The 20,656-nt window shown below is 34.5% G+C and overlaps 1 protein-coding gene across 3 annotated transcripts; it reads right to left on the bottom strand.

Moving 5' to 3' along the window:
* Positions 1-1,381: 1,381 nt before the first annotated feature.
* LOC135141641 (facilitated trehalose transporter Tret1-like) lies at positions 1,382-7,598 on the bottom strand. Of its 3 annotated transcripts, none has more exons than XM_064072917.1 (5): positions 7,475-7,598; positions 5,281-5,335; positions 3,510-3,803; positions 2,885-2,998; positions 1,382-2,753 (listed from the first exon to the last, which is right to left on the bottom strand). In XM_064072917.1, exons 1-5 carry the CDS (start codon positions 7,561-7,563, stop codon positions 1,479-1,481), a joined length of 1,827 nt encoding a protein of 608 aa, XP_063928987.1. In that variant the 5' UTR covers positions 7,564-7,598; the 3' UTR covers positions 1,382-1,478. The 3 variants fall into 3 exon arrangements, with proteins under 3 accessions (XP_063928987.1, XP_063928988.1, XP_063928989.1); XM_064072918.1 differs by lacking the exon at positions 7,475-7,598 and adding an exon at positions 6,323-6,345; XM_064072919.1 differs by lacking the exons at positions 3,510-3,803; positions 5,281-5,335; positions 7,475-7,598 and adding an exon at positions 3,054-3,420.
* Between the last annotated feature and the right edge of the window lie 13,058 nt (positions 7,599-20,656).

Here is a 20,656-nt window from a genome sequence, read left to right as displayed (position 1 = left end):
TTTTCTCGAGGACTTTCTAGTATGTACGGTGACGATGGGTGACTCATAATCGGGCGGCAGACGCGATGGGTACTCCAGAAAAACCTCGATCACCGAATATCTAGAAGGAAAGTATGGGTTTAAATAGAGGCCACCTTCTGGAACGATTCATTTAATTAATGAGGGAATCCAGTCAAGTGACGCCGGAATTATTTCAAGGAACTTACCCATAATCGCAGTACACATTTTGTTTTTTTAATGGTCTGTTGTCCTTACCAGACCAATTAAATTTTATTCCAACTTAATTGGACATACGAAACGTCAACATATTCATGGTAGAGTTCCATAACTAGATGCTGCGATTGTTGCTAAACGTTTGTTCTATGGAAAAAAGTAAAATTGTAATTATCTATGTTACACGTGGAGTAATATGTATCTAATTTTTGCAACACACTGCAGCAGCAAATCTATGTCAAAATCACTATCAAACACAAACAAACTTATGTAACAACTGTGAAATATTAGTTTACACTGTCGCTGTTCATATGCTGCTGTAGGTCAATCAACGCACACAGAATTAATTTTTATATAGAGTGATATTGGATTATGTCCGGGTTATTATTGGTTAATTGCGGTTAATTGATATAAACGGGGATACTTTAACACTGATTTCTGATACAGCTTATCGTAATAATAATTAATAAAAGGCAGATGTAACATTTTATAAAGATAATTTATTTCTTAATTATGTATGTTGCTTACGTCAATTAGTTCCTCTTTTAAAAAATATTGACTAATGATATTCGCGAAGTTCATGTGGTAAACTAGTGTCTTCAGATATCAGAAGCTGTGAATGCGTATGACAACCAGTGACTCGTGTTTTGTTTGGGGCAGTGACGTGATTGCCATCAGAGTTCATCACTTTCAGAAAAAACCACAAGAGATTGCTGTAATGTTCAGTTGCTAAGTAGTGTTCCTTGGATTCTTTAATCAGGAATTTAGAACAACGTGACATAAAAAAATAGCGTTGGCTCTACTTTGCTTAACAACAATATATTTAGCCATTTAATTTGGCTTGCAATTTAGTCCTAACACCTGTAGCCAATGTCCATTGTTTTTTAAGACGTGACACATTATTGTGTACACAGAATATCATGTAACAAGAGCGATAACTACTGATTTTTTATTGGATCATTAAATGACTACTTCTTGAGTTTTTAAGTTGTTGTTTCTTTAGTTTAAACATCAATAAAGTTAATTGGACCAATAAGAATGTGGAGTAATGAGTAAGACCACTGATTATGGCTATCGGTCGTTCGCAAGTAACCTTAAGAAAGTTGTTTTGAGTTTTTTGTATCTTTTCACTTGACGTCAATGTACACGTGAAAAGTAAAACCAAAAGTAAAAATATAAATAATTTATTACTTAAAAAAATGGGTACTAAACAATAAATAGGACTATGTACAAAAAACAGATCTACGGTGACTTATAAAGTCAATTTACACTCCAGAGGGCAAAGGTTTCATGTTCGCAATTGAACTCATTCTTCGCACTTTAACACCCGCTAATTTTCTTTCAATATCTTCTAAACTCTGTCCTTTTGTTTCTGGTACGAACAGGATCGTGAAAACTAATCCTATTATGGTTATGCCACAGAACAACCAGAACACACCGTAAGCGCCAATAATGTCTTTGATTAAATGGAATGCTGTGGTCACCACGAAGGTACCAATCCAGTTGAAGGAAGTGGAAACCGAAGCAGCAGGTCCTCTAATTTTCGCAGGCAAGATTTCTCCCATCATCAGCCACGGTATAGGACCAAACCCAAATGAGAATCCCAACACGTAGACTACAAAACTCGCCAAAGGCACCCATCCATACGTCGAGACATCGTAATTCGAAACTTTCAGAAGGTAGAAGTACACCCCCAATACTGCTAACGTAATAATCATAGCCACACTCGAAATATATAAAAGAATCTTCCTCCCCAACTTGTCGATCAGAATCGTCGCTATGAAAGTAGAAATGAAATTGACGGCTCCCACAATGATCGTCTGGATAGAGGAAGGAATATTGGAACCCGTGTCTTCAAATATCTGTGTTGTGTAAAATATAATCGCGTTGATTCCGCTGAATTGTTGGAAGAACATCAGACCCAGTACGATGAGCAAGGACTTCATGTTGGGTTTCGTAAACAAGTCGCGTAGGGTTTCACTTTTTTCGTCTGAAGTTTTCTGCGACTTCAGCAGCTCTTCGAATTCCTTCTCCACGGCATCCTGGTTGGTGTTTCCACGCAACCACATCAAAGCTTTACGGGCCTCGGGAATCTTTTGCTTGGAGACGTACCAGCGAGGCGTTTCTGGAATGATCCACATGAGGCACAAGAACGGAAGGGCCAAGACGCCACCGACTAAGGCGATGTTGTGCCATCTCAGGAAGAAACCCATTAGGAAACATATCAAAATTCCAATGTTGCCGAACGCCGTTGGCAAAAGTCCCAAAGTACCGCGGACTTCGGGTTGAATTGTTTCTCCCAAATAAACGGGAAGAGTCAACGAGGCAATGCCTACTGCACAACCGGAGATTACTCTGCTGACGTACAAGAAGCGGAATTCTTGGGACCAAGAGCTGGAGTAGTTAAGGATCCAGCCGATTAGGAATAGAAAGTCGGTGACGATTATGGTCCGTTTTCGACCCAATTTTTCGATCAGCGGTCCTCCCATCAGGCCACCAAACACAGCAGCTAAAGGCATAGAGCCCGAGATCCATGAGAACTGTAACAAAAGGGACGTTAGTCAAGCCCGACTCAAACTCCCAAGGAGAAGCTTCAATTTCGTGAAAAGGATCACAGATTTCAAGACAACTATGGTCCTTATACCACGTTTTGCAAAAAAAAGAAACTTACATGAAAGTTTGAGATCTTTAAGTCCATCTTCAAACTGATTTCTGCTGGTGAGGTGTAGCCTGAGCAGTATCCGACTACCATAGAAACCAAAGAGACGGCGATGGCTGTAAGTACCTGAAAAAGAAAATGCTGTGAGTAGAGTCCTCAAAAGCGGGTGTTGTCTTCAGACTTGAGATAGGGTGCACTTGGCCTTAGGTTCGGATTCGGGAATGCTGAACGCGACATGAGTATCCGCACGAATTAGAACTTTCATTGTGGCTGAACAAACACGAACTAATCATGCAGCAATAAACTTCGTTGCAACGAAGTAAAGTCACTTATGTGATGTGTAATCGACAGTGTTTGTATTTATAAGAACCCAATAACCCCCTCCGACTCGACATTAAAAATAGAGATTTTGTTCTGCGTGGCATGATTTGTTTTGATCCGTTATCAATTTAATTTATTAAGTTCAAGCCATAATTACATCGAAGACGTCACATTAAATAAAGTTTTATAATGAGCAAAGAAAATTTTTATGATAATTGAAAAACAAATTTAAGATAATTAGGTCGCGATCCCCACAGGCTCGGTGCTTTTGTCTGCTGGGAATTCAGGTGCGAATAGGTAATAAAGAAGTACTTACTTGTTGCCAACAGAACAGTTTTCTTCTGGGTGATGGGGCAGGTGGACACAGTTGCTCATCTGAGCTTTCCATGGGTTGTTGTGCGGGGGTTCCATTCATGTCAACTTTTGTATGTTGTTGCAAGGGTTCGATCTCAGGGATCCCCCTTTGAAACTTTTCTTCTAAATTTGTTCCCGTCATGAATTTGTTGATGGTGTTATTTGATTGGAATTCCAAACCCGACAAATTTGTCGAAGTCGTACACGCGGAAATAGTTGGACTGTCTGTCGTTGGAAGCAACTGGTGACCACCATTCTGTAAAGAGAAATATATAAAATTTTCATTTTTTTGATAAGGCGCGACCTATGACCTGTGGTCATTCTACCCGGTTCTGTATTGCATGAACAACAGAACCGAATCAAGTTCAAATCTCGATTATCAGAACATAAAAGCCGTAACAACACTGCATGATGACTAAACCCTTTGTTTCCGAAATGAAACAAAAAAACAAAGTTAAGTTTTGCCCGAAAACGGTAAACTTCTGCATTGCAAGGGGTTCAAAATATAACTGGCACCGGTCCTGAGTTAACAAAGACGTCAGTGGACAAACATACAGAGTGTCATCATGAAGTTGCGACAGAGGTGCGATGCAAGTAATTTGAAATCCCGAAAATGTACATCCTGTAGTGCGTTAGCATATTATTTTAATTGAGTGCAATGTAGAATTACTAAGAGATACCCGAAAATAAACGTTTGATAAAAGAATGCGAAAACATGTATGTGGCAGAAATAAAGCAACACAATTTTATATCCGGTTACGATATTTTTTCCACAGAGGGTACATTTTGGAAAAAATGACCACCACTTATCGCGAATATGCATCTAAATTACAACTGTGCAAAAAGTGTTGTCTAGCTCACCTGAGTTTTAAAATCCGTCGCTATCACATCTATTATCTCCATTGATTGTATTACTGGTTGCCTACACTAAAATAATCGCGATTACTTTAAGTGGACCAAGTGAAATGCAGGCAACATTTTCGTTAAACAATTCGAGTTATTTTAGCTCGTTCACTTTAATCAGACAAATCCTTTTACCGCGGGCTTTTAAAAAATATTTGCAAAATATCGCAATCAAACACGATTGAGACGTTTACACATTACGAAATGATTATTTGTTTACATTGCATATTTTGTTTGTAAATACATAAACCCGAAGGTGTTTTAATTAACTTACCGATTCCATTTCGAATTTCGAACAATACGCCGCTTGGTAACTTTATCAATAAAGTTTAAGCGCGCCTTTGTTTTTTAACAAGGTGTCGATTATTCTCTCGATTGGAGCATTTTTGTCAATTAAATTGGTATAAAGGCCTCCGAAAAATTTTCGCGCGGGTTGTCAAATGTCAACGATAAATTTAAACGATGAAAATAGCGCGGATTGTTTAAATAGAATTAAGAGTTTCAGGGTGAAGGAGAGTGCGAGTGAACTTATTTTTAGGTTGATAAAAAGTTTGAACGGTGTACTCCAGCGCGCGAATTCGAGTCAAAGAGAATATTCCAGAACACAAGGCACGAACTAACACCGCTCTACTTGAAAGATTTTTAAACTTTCAAACGTTCGAACACCGAGGTTTTATACGCGATCCGAACAAAAATTATGCAAAAACATTAAAGGTTTAATTCATCATAAGGTTGTTTGACGGCTTTTTGTGCAGTTTAATTGTATGAAATCCCCGCTACGTGAACGCGGCAAAAAATTATTTAAAACAGCGAGATGAATCGTGACTTACCCATTTTATTCGCATCTTGTCCCAGAAGTGTGGGGAAGGCTGGTTATCCATGACTCTGGAATAAAAATCACTTGAGTTTCTGCTTGCGGTGCTTGGCATTTTCACACTGTTATCACGACTTCAAAAAGCGACGACTTTATTCGAAGACTTTTTATTTACGTTTTGAGAAAAAATGCTTTTGGAAATTCTTTTGTATACGCGCTTACTTGCCGCTTGATGGTGCATCGTATCCAATAAATACATCAATACATTATATATATACACACACAGTATTACCTGGAAGTGGGGGCAAGACAAGGATGGATAGCGGCGGCCTAACTTTTTCACTATTCGAGAATTTGACCAAAAATTTTTAAAAACAACGCTTTTACGAACCAAAACAAACACACAATCGCACTTTTAAAAAAACTATAAATCCACGAACAATTAATAATTACGTTACGCCAGTAATTTTATTATTCCTGTTTAATTGCGGCTATAATTTTGTCGAAATCGCGTCACTTCGGTTTATTATCTACCAATCAAGATTTGACCGAAAGCACGTACAAGAGAGAGTGAATCAAGAGATACTGATGCAGGGTTGAGGCTGCACACGTGCTGGAACACACGTCTTTCCCTTCTTAAATCAATTTCACAAAAAAATTTGCTACTCAACACCCACCACTTTGGTTTTAACAAAAATGCAGAAACAACTACGTGGAAGTTATTAAAATTTTACTAATTATACAATCTGGGACGGTTTTTTTTTAATTTTGTGACTTTGTTTTTGTCCTTCATACCTTCAGTTACTTGAACCTGATTTGTTTTGCAAATGGACATGTTTTTATTATAAATATTATAATTGTGATAGAAAAGTTGGAATTATTGCTCGTGGAATTTTCCATGGCTGCACCAGTTGGTCGATGGTTTTGTTGCGATCTGTACACTTGATTTTAAGTTAATCAGACTCTAAACTATCTTAAGTCAAGTGAAATTTGCATCAATAACACGGTGGAAAATTTCCTAGAGCGATCAGCATCAAATTAAAGTTTTAATTACTTACATTACCATTCATTGAAAAATCACTCGTACTCTAATATAAACAAAGGCAAGATTTTATTACTATTATCATCTTTCATTTGGGCCTGAATTACCCAACAAGCAGGTACACTTTGCACGAAAAGATATTACCACACCTTTATATATTCATTGAATGGGTCCTTCTTATCTTATCTTAACTATTGCATTTTTATCTTGTACTACATCATATATCGATCGCGTAAGGTGGTACCTACCACCTGTTCCACTTGTCGTTTTATCCTGATTTACCATATTAATCGAGTCATTACCGGCCAACCCTAGAATGCGGTTAGCAAAAAAAGCGAACGACCTTCTACAAATGTCAGAATTTTTTGGAATGTCTGAAAGTCGCCTCAACAAAGGGTGTTTTCCTTTCAAAGAAGCGCTTTTTCGCCAGTAATAACATGGCGGTGTTGCGAAATCGCTTTTTGAAGTCGGATACAATTGTTTTCTGATGCAATTCGTTTGTGCTGACGTCGACGTCACTAATCGCGGAATTCAACGGAGGTGTGTCAGCTCAGCCAATCAGAACGCGCCTTGTGGACAAGCCTCCGTTCACGTCACGTAGGCCAACTCACAACGAGTGTCCCGTGACTTTACCAATTACTGTTTTACTTAAGCCAATTGCCTCTCTATTAATATTTTACGTCAAGTAACAATTTATCCGTTACAAAACCCTTTGCACCTTAACCTTGTCGCTCGTATCAAGATTGAGATAATTGCACGAATTTGCAATGTAACGCAACTGATACGTCACGACACACCTCCTTAAGTAGACTTGACCTAAGCTGCCTAATGTTGCGAAAGAGCTGGTTTTCGTATTTCTGGGTATACATCTGGCGGTTCGCTAACCGCCGATTTCACCGCCCCAGTGGCGTTCTAACCCGACGAAATGCGTCAAAAAGAGTTTGACGTTATTTACAACAAATAGTGTAACCGCGGTGGAGATTGCATAAGAAAACAACTTTTATGTACCCTTATAAAACAACCGGTTATACCAGAAAACATTTTTGGTCGTCCAAATTCTAGACTACAGGCTTATTTTTCTATACTAAATTGTTAAGTATTAAGTAAACCATGTATTTTAGAACAATTGGACTACCATAACTAAGTCAAATAAAAAAATAATACTTACGATTCTTGGTTTCTTCTTAATAACTGCTTCAACATGGATACCATTTTGTTACTAAAACTCACTTGTCGATTATACTCAATTCGTGGCATATCTTAAACACTGATGTATACTAGTTTATATAAAACAATGAAGATCACACGCAGTAAATCACCTTTTATACTCTATCTTTATCTCAGATTCTTGTAATCTTGCGAAATCTCGACCAAAGTATAAGTGATTTTGAGATTTGTTTATGTGCCGACAGTGGGGTCAATCTTTCCGCAGGAACTCTAGTATATTATTAATGTTTTTAAAGGCTTTATTTACTTTAAAGTTGTAACTTCCTTAGGGTCCTGAGATTTTCGACTTGGACTGTAATAGTTTTTCGTTTCTAAACTGATTGATTTCACTGTATAAAGGTGTAGTCATGGTTTTTCTGTCTTCAAAAACTAGCTAATCAAGCGCTATTCTGCTTTCATATAGGCTTAGTTTGACTTTATACATTCATTTTCCAAAAAGATGTATGATGTAAGTTAACACTTTTCGTCTTGCACGGATTAACAGCCCAGTCATTACTTACTAATATTAGTAGATCATTTGTGCATAGAAAGAATACAAAGGGCCAAGCTTACACCCTTGTGGAGTCCCAGCTTGTGTCCTAGCTCTTTTTCTAATGACGTTTTACGTGACTTAATGACAGTAGTTTTTAACTAATCATTACTTTTATGTTAACAGTTGAATAATTAATTTTTGGTAAGCGTTTATAAATAATAATTTTCGAAAATCATAGTGTTTCCTATTATGTAATTAACCTCAATGGTAAAATTTGTGGAAGCAGCGACTTGAAATATTAAACAACGATTTTGCTTTATCGACCATTTCAACTAGTACCTATGACGTTACTGCATTAAGTCGCCAAATATGTAAAAATATGCCAATGTCATATAGAACAATTGAATAAATAAACGACTACATTGTCAAATTATTCCGACTTACCATTAAAAATAGCTTTGTGCAATGTACAGCGACGTGCTAAAGACTGGAAAAAAAACACATTCTGGAATTATGAACTAATAGCATCCTGGTTTAGAGAAATCATTGATCTCTAAAAATAAAAATTCCGTAATCATAATTCCCTGGATTCTGGATTCTGGATTCTTAATTTATGGGGGCTGACCGTAGCCAGCCGGCACTTAGGCCTCGCCTTTGGGCCCATTGTACCTTCCCCAAGTCCATATCAGGGTGTTTTCCCGCTCCTCTACATCATAATTCCCTATACTTTACAAAATGATTGCTGGTATGCGCACCACATATTTTTGTCCTATCATAAAACGGTGAAAGATAAAAAAAAAAAAATAAACTGCGTAAAAGCAAAAATTGCTTTTATCAGCTGGTCGAAATTATCAATAACCCGTTTTGCGTTTGCTTGGTGCTTGAATTTTAAGTGCGCGAAATGTTCTTTTTTGTGGCGTAACCTTTGCATTTTTGAATCAAAACAGGAAACGTGTAACTCCATTAAAACACTCTTTTTTTCTGCATTTATTTGAGGTGACTTTGCGTTATTCACAGATCAAAGATCAAAACAGAATAATGGTCTTAGTTGTACAGAATTCAAGCAATCAGTTTTTTTCGTCTCAATAATCAATCTTTCATTTCAGTGTTTTGCATCTGTTTACTGTGGTTTTTGTTACATAACGATTCCCTTCCCCCTGTGCCCACGTAGCGGCGCTACTGACGGACCAACGGCTGGTTGCAATAGGTTGTGACAGGATGGGTGTGTTCTGACGTCACAGACGAGCCCACCTGAACCTCGGACTTTGGACTGTTTTTTCAGACTAATTACCATGACGCGACAAAAAAGTATGGAACGGGGATTTATTTAGAGAATTTCCCGAAAAACTCTTCGCAGAAATGTCAGACGATCGCCCCCCCCCCCTCTTAATCGTCATGACGAGCCTCTAACCTTGGACTGATCTCTATTTTTTTATTTTTCCATTGCATGAGTATTTCATCAGAAAAAATCATTTGCGAACAATAGCCGAATCATCATGTCAATCAGAATGTGCTCAACCGGATATCGCTTTGACGTCATCAAGACGAGCCCCCTAGGTTTACGAATAACCTGACCTGAACCTGAACTTCGGATTTCGGATACGGCGTTTCCATCTTGAACGTTGACTAGTACTTGAAACTTGAAGTCGGTGTTGACATAACTATAATTCGAGAGATGTGGTACATACAATAGTCAAAAATAAAACAAAGCTAAATTTAAATATTGATCTATTTTTAACAAGATCTATATGAAGAGCGAGTTTTAGTTGTTTTTGCTAACACTCCAAGACTATTTTTAGAACGTTCAAATGTAAATACTTAAATGAATTATACAATTTTATGTCTTTATTATCAGCTGGATAAGTCAGTTTTGGACTTTTATAATTAACTGTGGTAGTTGCCTATTGAATATTTCAAATAGTCTATGGTATTTTAATTATGACTTCGAAATTAAAAACATGACTGTCTATTGACGGTTGTTGCATCATTTTGAATTATTTACTACTTGGAGGGGCGTGTTTGTTATCATACACCTCAGTTTATATGTATTTACTTTATTACTGTAGCAAATGTCATTTTTAAAAATTGTCAGATGTGATAGTCATACCAAACCTTTAGACGCCAAAAATTGCATAAGTTGCAATTACAAAAATTTTTAAGTGAACAAATTTTACATGTTAAATACTATACACCTACACGTCCTTGAGCTTGGCTACAAGTTTTACACTGCCATTAAAATAGTAGGCATGGTAACGTTCTATGTAACGTTGTTGATTACTACTTTCAATTACGGAAAATCGCCATCTTATCGTCAGGAAAATATGTATTATTTTGGATATTAATGGTGTAGTTATATGACTTACAATGAACAATAAATTTAATAAGAGTTATTAGAATTTATTTTAATTGCTAATTTATTTAACATTGAAGTAGTAAAATATAATTACTACCAAAAGCGTAAATTGTAAAGAAACGGTAACACATCAATTAGTCTGAATTATTTTTTAATCAGAAAAACAGCTCTGTCTATCTTTGTCTCTTCTGTCTTCGTTTCTCCGACGTTTTGTCTCTCTCTGGGTATTCAAATTTATCACTTCTAAATTACAATAACCTTCAAAAAACTGATTGTTATGCCACTTTAGCCGAAAACAACAGCAACATATTTTGACATTTTGACAGTCTGCCAAGAAGTTGAAGCAATTTTTACAGCTCCCACGTTTCTTCACCTTGGCACTGTATTAAGCTTACACGATATTAACAGATTTGAAACCTCTATATCTCCACTAAATTATTATTATTATTTCATACAATAACATTTATATTGCAATAAAGTATCGACTAATAACATATTGTACACAGTTTAATACAGGAAAAAATCGATTACCCAGTTAATTATTGCGAAACCACATGTATTAAATATCTTACGCTGAAATGGCACTTTGTTAACAATTAATTGCAAAGTAGGTCCTGCTTGGTACCACTTTATTTATTGCAAAATTTCTAACTCAAGGTCATGTCACAATTTTGGAACAATAGTGACAACGGAATTTTTTTAATCTATAAAATACAAAATCTAGGGATCTAAACACTTTTGAACTGTTGGTCTCATAGAATGACAAAGACAGAACAAGTCGGATCTTTTGACATATGTTCACAAACATGTAACCCACACTCATCTGTTAAAACATTTGCAAAATTTCCTAGGTCTTGTGTAATACAAAGTAGTAATAAAATTTTTAAGTCACCTTAAGGTCTTGCTACTTTCAATACCGCTAAAAAACAGTGTATACGTGCAATACGTGCCTACTTCCGTTTAATTATTAGATTAAATTTAAGAGTTTTTCGAAACAATAGACTCGATAGCAATTGCTTAACAAAGCAGTGTTGGCAGTTTATTAAAATTGAAATTAATCTTTTTGTACCATAAATAACAATAACAATATTTTTGCATGAAGGGAAGTTCAACCTCTAGTTAATTTTGTGCTCGGTGAAAGTATCTAAAGATAAATTGTTGATACAGCCAGTGGCGGGTATGTGGATGTCACGAATAAAATAATTAAACTAAAATCAAATGTTTCCATTCTCTTCGAAAGGGACATCACTTTATAATTGTGCACGTTTTGTCTTTTTCTATCTCTCTTTGTACGTGTCGTTCGTTCTTTGTTCCAATAACCTTAGTGGAAAATTACTCATTGACGCGTTCTGGTTTGTTGTTACGATCTTAAGGGAGTAAATGCATGCATATCACGATATGATAATCATCTTAATGACATCATTTCGATTGTGCACGTATGGGCCCGTCGTGGTGGGGGTAAATTTGAACCAATGAGCTAGCGGTCAACTCACCTTCAGTAAAAACTGCCAATATTGCAGAACAAAAATAGCAGATGACCTTAAAAGTTTCCATTCGAAATTACTCTCAATTACAAATTAGCATAGAATTTACGTAAGATTATTTATAATACCAGTTCTATAGTGCAGGTTTTTGTCTTAATACGTGTAGACATGAAAAATGGTAGATTGGAAAAGTAAAGACGTTTCTATTGGTTTTTACAATAGTTTATTATTAGCACTATCAGACGCGCTAATGTTAACAGGATTTGTTGAGAACATTGCGCAGTCATTTCGTCTCTTGTTACTAAAAGGGTATGCAGCATACCAGTCATACGCATCATAGAAAAATGTGTTGTAATTAAAGTAACACTGTAAGGTGTCATTGTAAAATGTTAACACTCACATCTTAATTAACACCGTTTTGTCTTATAGGTTATGTTCTCATTATTAGTCATACACCACGTCACGTTACAACACGTTACGTTACAGACGTGCAATATTTCTATCTGCCGTGATGAAGTTTGACATGTTTACTCTATTAATTAAAACAGTTATGTTATATCAAACCTTGAAACTGTAAAACTAGTAGTGTTTATACCCTGTTGTTGACTTACTAGCGATTTAAAACACTGACAACGACTGACCACAATTTCCGGATTTTAAAGTTCATAATTCGGTCCAAGCAGGAATCGCTTTGATCATGAATGAGATTAGATTTGTATTAACATCAAATTTTGAATAATATCTGAGTGTGCATAAGGTATTCTCAAATTTGCACTATGATATCAGCATTTTTGCTAACTATGAATCGATACGTTATTTTCCGTAAGTGTGTACAATTTGTTTTTTAGAAACGTAGTACTCTAGCAATAAACTACATGATTTGAAATTTATTTGATATATTGTTTCCGGTGCATAGATATTTTTGGAAGTCATACAAAAATTGCAGTACTGGATTATTTGTATTATATTGCATATAAGTACTTGAATATGACATAAAAGTAAACATGAAAAAAAATTTGCTGTGTTAATATTACGCGTGATACGTCAATAGATAGACGCCACATGGATAAATGACACATAATATGGATTACTTATTGATTATATCGAAGACCTTAAACTTTATCTGGGATATCATATGTTGAAAAAGTATGTTACACGCGAACTTAAAATACTCCTTTTTTAACTTTCATAAAGGCCATTCACCTTATGGACCTCATTTTAAGGTCAGTCAGCTAGATGCTGGAGATCTTTCGTTAACGCAAAAAGCAGGGCTATTAAACACACAAAAAATCAAGCATTAAGCTTAGTAATGACAGTTTTCAGAAAATTTGTTTGCTTATATGCTTCGTTTTTGCTTAGTCTGGATTGAAAGCTTGGAGTTCTAGATTAAGAAAAGTTCGTGAAGAAAGAAGACCAACGCACCTTGGTACTACATAGAAGCATTCTACTTCAACAATAAAAATGGATCACCAAATTTACATGATATAAGTAATCTACTTAGATCATGTAGATTCTCTGGTATACCACTATTTTCAGAAGAGTAGAATCATGTCATTGTACTTGTCAACTGTAAGCAACACTTGTGGTCAGATCACATGAATATGTTTACTACTAAACTGTGATTACAATATGTATTACAATACCTAGTAGTGAACTCTCTGTTTCCTTGTGTGTGGTCAGTTTTGTTGATAAACATACAGATTTTTTTTTTCAAAAGTTTTGTTATCTCATTGTGTCAAAAGTTATTTATAGTCAGTACGACTACTGAACGACTATTACAAAAAGATATTCCATCATGTATCATGTATCGGACTGACTCTATGTTTCAAGAACTAGAAAAACGTATTGCTTACATAACTAATTTTTACTTAAACAAAACATCTACTAATTTTGCTGACTTTTTATAATTTTAATAAGTCAGATTTTAGCACCGTGTTTAAGCAATCTGATTATTTTCAGACGTCTTGATTGGATAGACCTATGCTGTCGCATATAATGCAACTACTAGTGGTAAATGCATTTTTCATGTAACCTTGTACTCGAAATTTATTAAGTTGTTTATGTTGAATATGTAATCAACATTAATTACTTGAGGTAGGTACAGGCGGAGATAAAATATTGTTCTTTAGAAAGCTAAATTAACTCTATACCCGTTTTCGAATGCAAAAACTAACAAAATCATCAACAAACAATTAATTTTTGTCTAATTTTGGTCCTCAATTCTAGCTCTTTTGCAATAATGAATATCAACCACGTGCGGTAACAACCAAAGCCAAAAACTCAGGTTAAGCAACCGAAATTTTCCAGGTCGGATTTTTGGCAGACATTCAACTCTACGTAAAAGTTTTCATTACCTATAATGATGCTAAGTTTATTGTGTTTATAACAATATTTCAAAGAAAGTCGAAAATGAACTTTACGACTTCAGAAAATTCGACGATCATTCTAGACCGATTTGCGATACAACGAAGCTGCTGATTCACACGATTCTCGTCTGGTTTGAATGAAAAACACGATAGCGCTTTCCTTTGAGACTGCAATAAGTAATCTAAACCACAGCAAACAAAAGCAAATATAAGGTCATAATTGCACATCGTGTAAAGTGTACACAACACTTACTACAAATAACGGCAAGTTCGTTGAAATACGAATACAAGGTGTCATAAATACGGTATTAATTTTATTACGTCACATGGTATGATTAAGGGTCAACATCGGCTGCGTTGTCTTCGGTTTTGTAAGTCTGTGACCTTGTGTACTTAGACACATAGTAGCTTCCCTTACATAACAATACAGGCAAATGACAATTAACCTGGTAAAATGACAAAAGTTTTTAGAACTACATATTCAAAGTACGCGATCTTTACCTTGTGTCGATCTTACACTTGAAAATTTTAATGATGCGTTAGGTGGGTCAGAAATTAGTTAGTCACCATCACATGATGATGTGACACTGAAATTTTACGCTTATTTCTAGTTCAACTGGTTTAAGAGACCATCAGAATGATAACTTCCTATGTCCAATATTAATATAATGTGTTTAGGTCTCGAGGAAAATTTATCATCTATTATTATTTGTGCACTGTCATAATAAATTTACTTTTACTGCCCAAAGTTATCATAACTTGATAAAAGTAATTTTACTTGTAAATTGTAAAAGAGTGACTAAGGAATAGTTTGACACAACTTAAGGGTAATGACATAACCACAATTTTGCATAAATGTAGGAGATTAGCACAGAAATTAAAAAAATAACAAGAAAAAGAACACGATAAAACGGTCTTTATAGATAATGCCGGCTTTAGCGTTATGATACCAAGAAGTTATCAGGTTATCATTATGGTTTGGATGAAATGCACAGATTAGATACCTAGGTAATAATAAATTCTAGAGTAGAGGGAAAAATAAGAGCCAAGAAGGATAAGAATTGACAAGAACTATGATAAAAAATATAAAGGGAAGGAAAAGGGAGACAGAATAAAATAGTTCAGAAGTGAAGAATTAACAGGAAAAACTACTGGAGAAATGAGAAGAATGACAGCAAGATAAATTGGAGTCATAAATCCAGAAGAATTTTTATTTTTCGAAATTTTCCAAGTAGAACTAGATAATAATAATCAAAGTACGTGATTTTCACCTTGAATCGATTTCCCACTTGAAAATTTTAATGATATGTTAGGTAGGTCAATAAATTAGGCTTCGTCATCACATGATAAATGCGACACTGAAATTTTACAACTATTTCTAGTTTATCTAGCTTAAGAGACCATCAGAATGATAGCTTCCAGTGTCAAATATTAATAATCGGTTTGAATTTCGAGGAAAAAAAATATATAATCGTGACTCAGACCATCATGTAGAATTTGCACACTTTGGTAGTAAATCTAGTTTAACTGTCCAAAGTTATATCGTGATAAAAATAATATTACTTGCAAAACAGTGATAATAATTTTAAGGTACTACTAAAATAATCGCAATTTTGTATAAATTAGGAAATTAGCACAAAACATGTGTTCGTGTAGTCTAGAGACCTAAAAAATAACAAGGAAAACAACACGATAAAACGGTCTTTGTAGTAATGCCGCCTTTGCAGCTACGATTCCAAGAAGTTATCATTGTTTTGTTGCGCATCTCAGTCCTTTGTTTAGTAGGTTTGAAACGCAGGAAGGTTATGTTGACAATTCGTGGATCGAGTCCATGGACTTGTTAGATATGCATATAAATACAGAAACCATGTGACAATAAGATGAATCCAGTACAAACTTCAGTAAAAGCTAACTGTCGCAACACAGTATCGTCGGGCAAAATTTTTGCCCGACCACGCGTTTCAATATTAACAATTCTGCAGGTTCTGGTTAGAGAACCCGCTTATCTTGATCTTTTCATGATAACAACATTTCCTGAATGCTATTCTTTCTGACGCAAAAACGACCTTATTATGTCAGCTGGTAGAAATTACGCGACGATGAGACGTAAGTGCGACCCTCGCATGTTTCCCAAACTTTCGCGGGCCTTGTCCATGGTGACTTTAGTTTCCGAGTTCCGGATCACGTTATGTTCGAATGTTACTGATTCACCATGACCGGGGTCAATAAAAGTCCAAAGATATCGAAGACATGCTTTTCTTAACAAAAATAATAACAACTGTGATAATTTTTGACGCATTTTGAGCCCACAGCACCAGACTGAAAGGTGCTACCGTTATCTCCAGCCGGACGCGTGGAGATGTTACATCATCCCACACACAAAATCCGCATAAATTACTTGACTTTTGCACCGATTTCTGGATCCTGTATGGATTTACCAGATGTTTTCTGTTTTTTTAATGATACTATACTTCAGTTGCATTAGTAGCGTACAAGTAATTACTCAAACAAGCGAAAACAGAGGGCCCAAAGTCGACCCTTACGGAATTTCTGACTTGGTGACGATGCCAAAAATTGCCCACGGGACATTGGGTGCAGTTTAACTAATACGAGAAAGTTATAATAGCCTTTATTACAACTGTCAAATGCAATTTCTTGATGTGTTTCGTAAGAATCACATATTTGGTTGTTACGTGGTGTAACATAAAACTTAATATTATGATAATGATTGTGCCAGTGATCATGCATTATTGATTTACTATTCAAATGATGTAGTGAAGTTAAAATTAATAAAAGCAAATCATGCGTATAAATCGTTATAAATAAATTCTAAAAATACTGAACACACGATAAACAATTTTTTTACCCAAGTTTCTGGAATTATTGTCGATATTCTGTGAATAACCGCAGCACAGTTTTTTATCAGTACCAGGAAATAACTGATTGTCGTTTAGAGAATTTACGCCATTTGTCATCTTCAAACGTAAATATTGTTGCACAGTGTTTTGGTGAATTTAGATAAAGTAGCCTCGTTTAAATAAATGTAAGAATTTTGTCAAGCTTCACAGAAAATTTTAATCATCATTAAAAAGTTTTCATGACTGGTCGCAGGTTTTAAAATAATTTGTTTTTTAGAGCTTCCTAAGAGTTTAAAATTTATTTAAGTAAGGATGATGAGTTTGGATTTATTATGTTAATGAAAATATGAAACTTGGTTGTAAACTATTTAAAAAATACACATCTCTCGTGTAACCACATGTAACAAAAATCGTAACCACAGAACTTAAATGTCATATTTACCACAAACGTGCTTCGTAATACTTGTTAAGAAGCTATTTACTATTAAAGTGGTAATTTAGTGCTCGTAAACCGAACAAAATAAAAAAATTAAGAATCATATCCTAGTAAATTAGTGATTTACAGTGAAAACAACGTCAAGAATAATCGTTTGAAGGTTCCTTATTCAATAAATCTGCAAGCTAATGCTATAAATATGACAATGATAAAACGGTTTGAAAAATGAGAACAATAAAATACAAAAAAGTGGTTTCGTGCATTCTACATTAGATGTATCACGACAAACAAATTAACAATGATGAAGACCAATCACAAACTATTAATATGGTAATGCATAATTGTTTTAATGATTATTGTTACTGAGAAGTTTTTAATGTCTTTTAATCATATCTGATTAAAGGGGAAAAAAATAGCCCGGAGATATTGACAAAAAAGTCCCCACCCACTTCCTTATCGCTGCAAATACTTGATGAAACAAACAAATAAAATTATATATAATATTTAGATACACCTTAATATTCTAGATTCTGCCCACAACAACTAAAAAAAGGAAGTCACTTTTGATGCTTGGTAACAACCATTGTAATGAAAAAGGCACTACGTGACCTTAGAATGTTCCACAGTAATAACGTAACAAACTTCACATTAGTGCAAAATTTGTTTACTGATAATATGATCGATTTTGTTTGTTTTGTGCAAAACTAGGACTGTATATTATATTAAAACAGGTACTTGTTAAAACGATAAACACTAAATTATAAACAAATATTTCCTTGAAATTATGCTTAATGAAAGCACCACACAACATAAATAACGGTTTTAATAACGTTGTGATAAATTTTGACAGGCACAAACAATACACACACATGAATTTTCAAAATTCATTAAAAACAATACCAACAATATATCAAAATTACTATTTCTGCAAATTATTTTGATTCAAAGTAGGCCTTGACTATGCTACCAATTTCTCATAATTCAATGCCACAATAAATGAGATTTCCTGATTATAGCACATTTTTAATTGGCAACTTCCTTATTTTATTTGTACATTTGCGTAATTAACATTGATATATTGGGGTGAAAATTTGATGGTTTGGCTTGAGGGAAGGAAATTCGGGTTCATGGAATCGGAAATTTTGGACGAATTTCCATGGCGGACGTCTATGTGCACAGTGTGACCTTTAACAAGGTTAAAATTATCTCATTTTCGCACAATCATGACTATAATAACGCATTTTTATGGGAATATATACTTCGATTTGCGAAAGGCGTGAGACCTTTATTAGTAAGTAGTAACACGTGTGAATTTCATAAAACTGTTAGGTGAATTTTGTTGATGTGCAACCGGTTTAGATCAAAATTGAATGTTACTTGAACCCATTGGTTTAGAGTAGGCTATCAACACAATAATTTTTTATTATACTACTTATTATTTGTATTTGACAAACAAAATAAAAAATTTCGAGTTGCATGCTTCCTTAAGTGTGTAAATATTTACAAAGATTTTTGACAAAAATTGAAAACGAGATAAAATTTTTGGACAAATTAAACATATCGGTTATCGTTTGTTAGTTTGACAAGATAGAGATCAAAAATTATCTAAAATTTTAAACAATGGTTTTCAAGACTCGTGCGTAATGTTTAAATAAGATAAGATTTAAAAGGATATGCAACTAAAATAAAACGTGAGTCCAGTTCATACAACAGAAAACATGTTATTGGGAAACGTGTTTATTTATACATTACTAAATAAATGAAACAATAGTTATAAATCGTACCTAGTGCTCAATCAGCGCACACATTAATGAAGTACAAAAATCAAAATTTTAAATACAATTACTTTTTTTTATAAATTTTGCAAACAAATTACAGTTAACTAGTGGTTTATTTTACTTTAATGAATTGTTTTGAACAATGGACGTAACTTTAACAACGTATTCTTTCACACTTAACTGCATAGGTTTTTCTATATTTTTACACTTTTACTAGAGTTTAATTTTTTAAGATAATGCTACAAATGTTTCATTTCTGATAAAAATAGAACAATAAATCGAACCAACAAAAGCTGTAAATGTATTACGCTATTTTAAAAGCATATGGATTTGTAATGACGGCGATAAAGCTCTTTTGTATTACGCACATTGTGATTTATATTTTGTGAAGCAAAATAATCACAATAGGATTTATAAAAATATGTTTTTTTGATAAGTTACACACTCGCATGACAACGGTATTGATTTAATCGAAACTAATTCTAATAATAATAACAGACATTTTTGCGTATTGCCACCCGTTATTCTCTTGTAGTATCTGATTAAACTTATCACCCAAATTCCAGAACATGCGACCACAGATATGCCAAAAATATTCCCTAATTTACAAAAATACACGTATGTATATATACATATCAGTTTTTGACCATAACCCATTAATTATTTACTTAACAACAAGTCCTTATCAGTATATACAATTCCGTCTGAATCTAGTATAAACTAATTAATATCTGGAATTTATAAGTCAAAAGAAATGCATTGACGATGGTGGTCACTTTGTTTACACGTGGTCAAATAGACTCGAGTCCAGAAGTAAATAAATTGCTACATTCAACTTGCCAAAGGTTGACCAAAAAGCAAAACACAGCAGAAGGCAAAGTCCTGGTATCAGAAAAGATTTATTCACGAGATTGCATTTTTCTAGATGCAGATGTTTTCTCCTCAAATCTTGCAAAATTCGAATCGAATTGATTAAGACTGCTAAATTGTCAGAATCAAGAGGTTTATTTTTGAATTTTGCGCCACTTTAATAGTTGTTCAAAGAAATACTTTCATTTCAGATAAGTTAATTCCATGTTAATAATTTTTCAACCAAGTGCAGGACAGGGCAAGGACTTCTGGGTAGCTGAGGATTTTTGGATCCCTTTCCCTTTGATTTGTAAGACGGTGCGGTGGAGAGCTATCTTATTGAAACCACATGTTTATGCATGTTTGTTTTAAAGTTAAATGAGTAAGGCATTTCTAGAAACGTTTCCGTGAATCTCTTCAATTTTATTAAAGCAAAAAATGATACACATTAAAAATAACTTCGCAGTTGGTAGTCGTTTTAGTAATACATATTCTGACATGCTAGAGCTCGTTTTTATTAAATTAAT

The sequence above is a fragment of the Zophobas morio genome, unplaced genomic scaffold (assembly GCF_036711695.1).
Source record: "Zophobas morio isolate AGI-343-1 ecotype UQ-CSIRO unplaced genomic scaffold, CSIRO_AGI_Zmor_V1 ptg000044l, whole genome shotgun sequence".
NCBI lineage: Eukaryota > Metazoa > Arthropoda > Insecta > Coleoptera > Tenebrionidae > Zophobas > Zophobas morio.
This window is presented reverse-complemented; position numbering and strand designations above follow the sequence as displayed.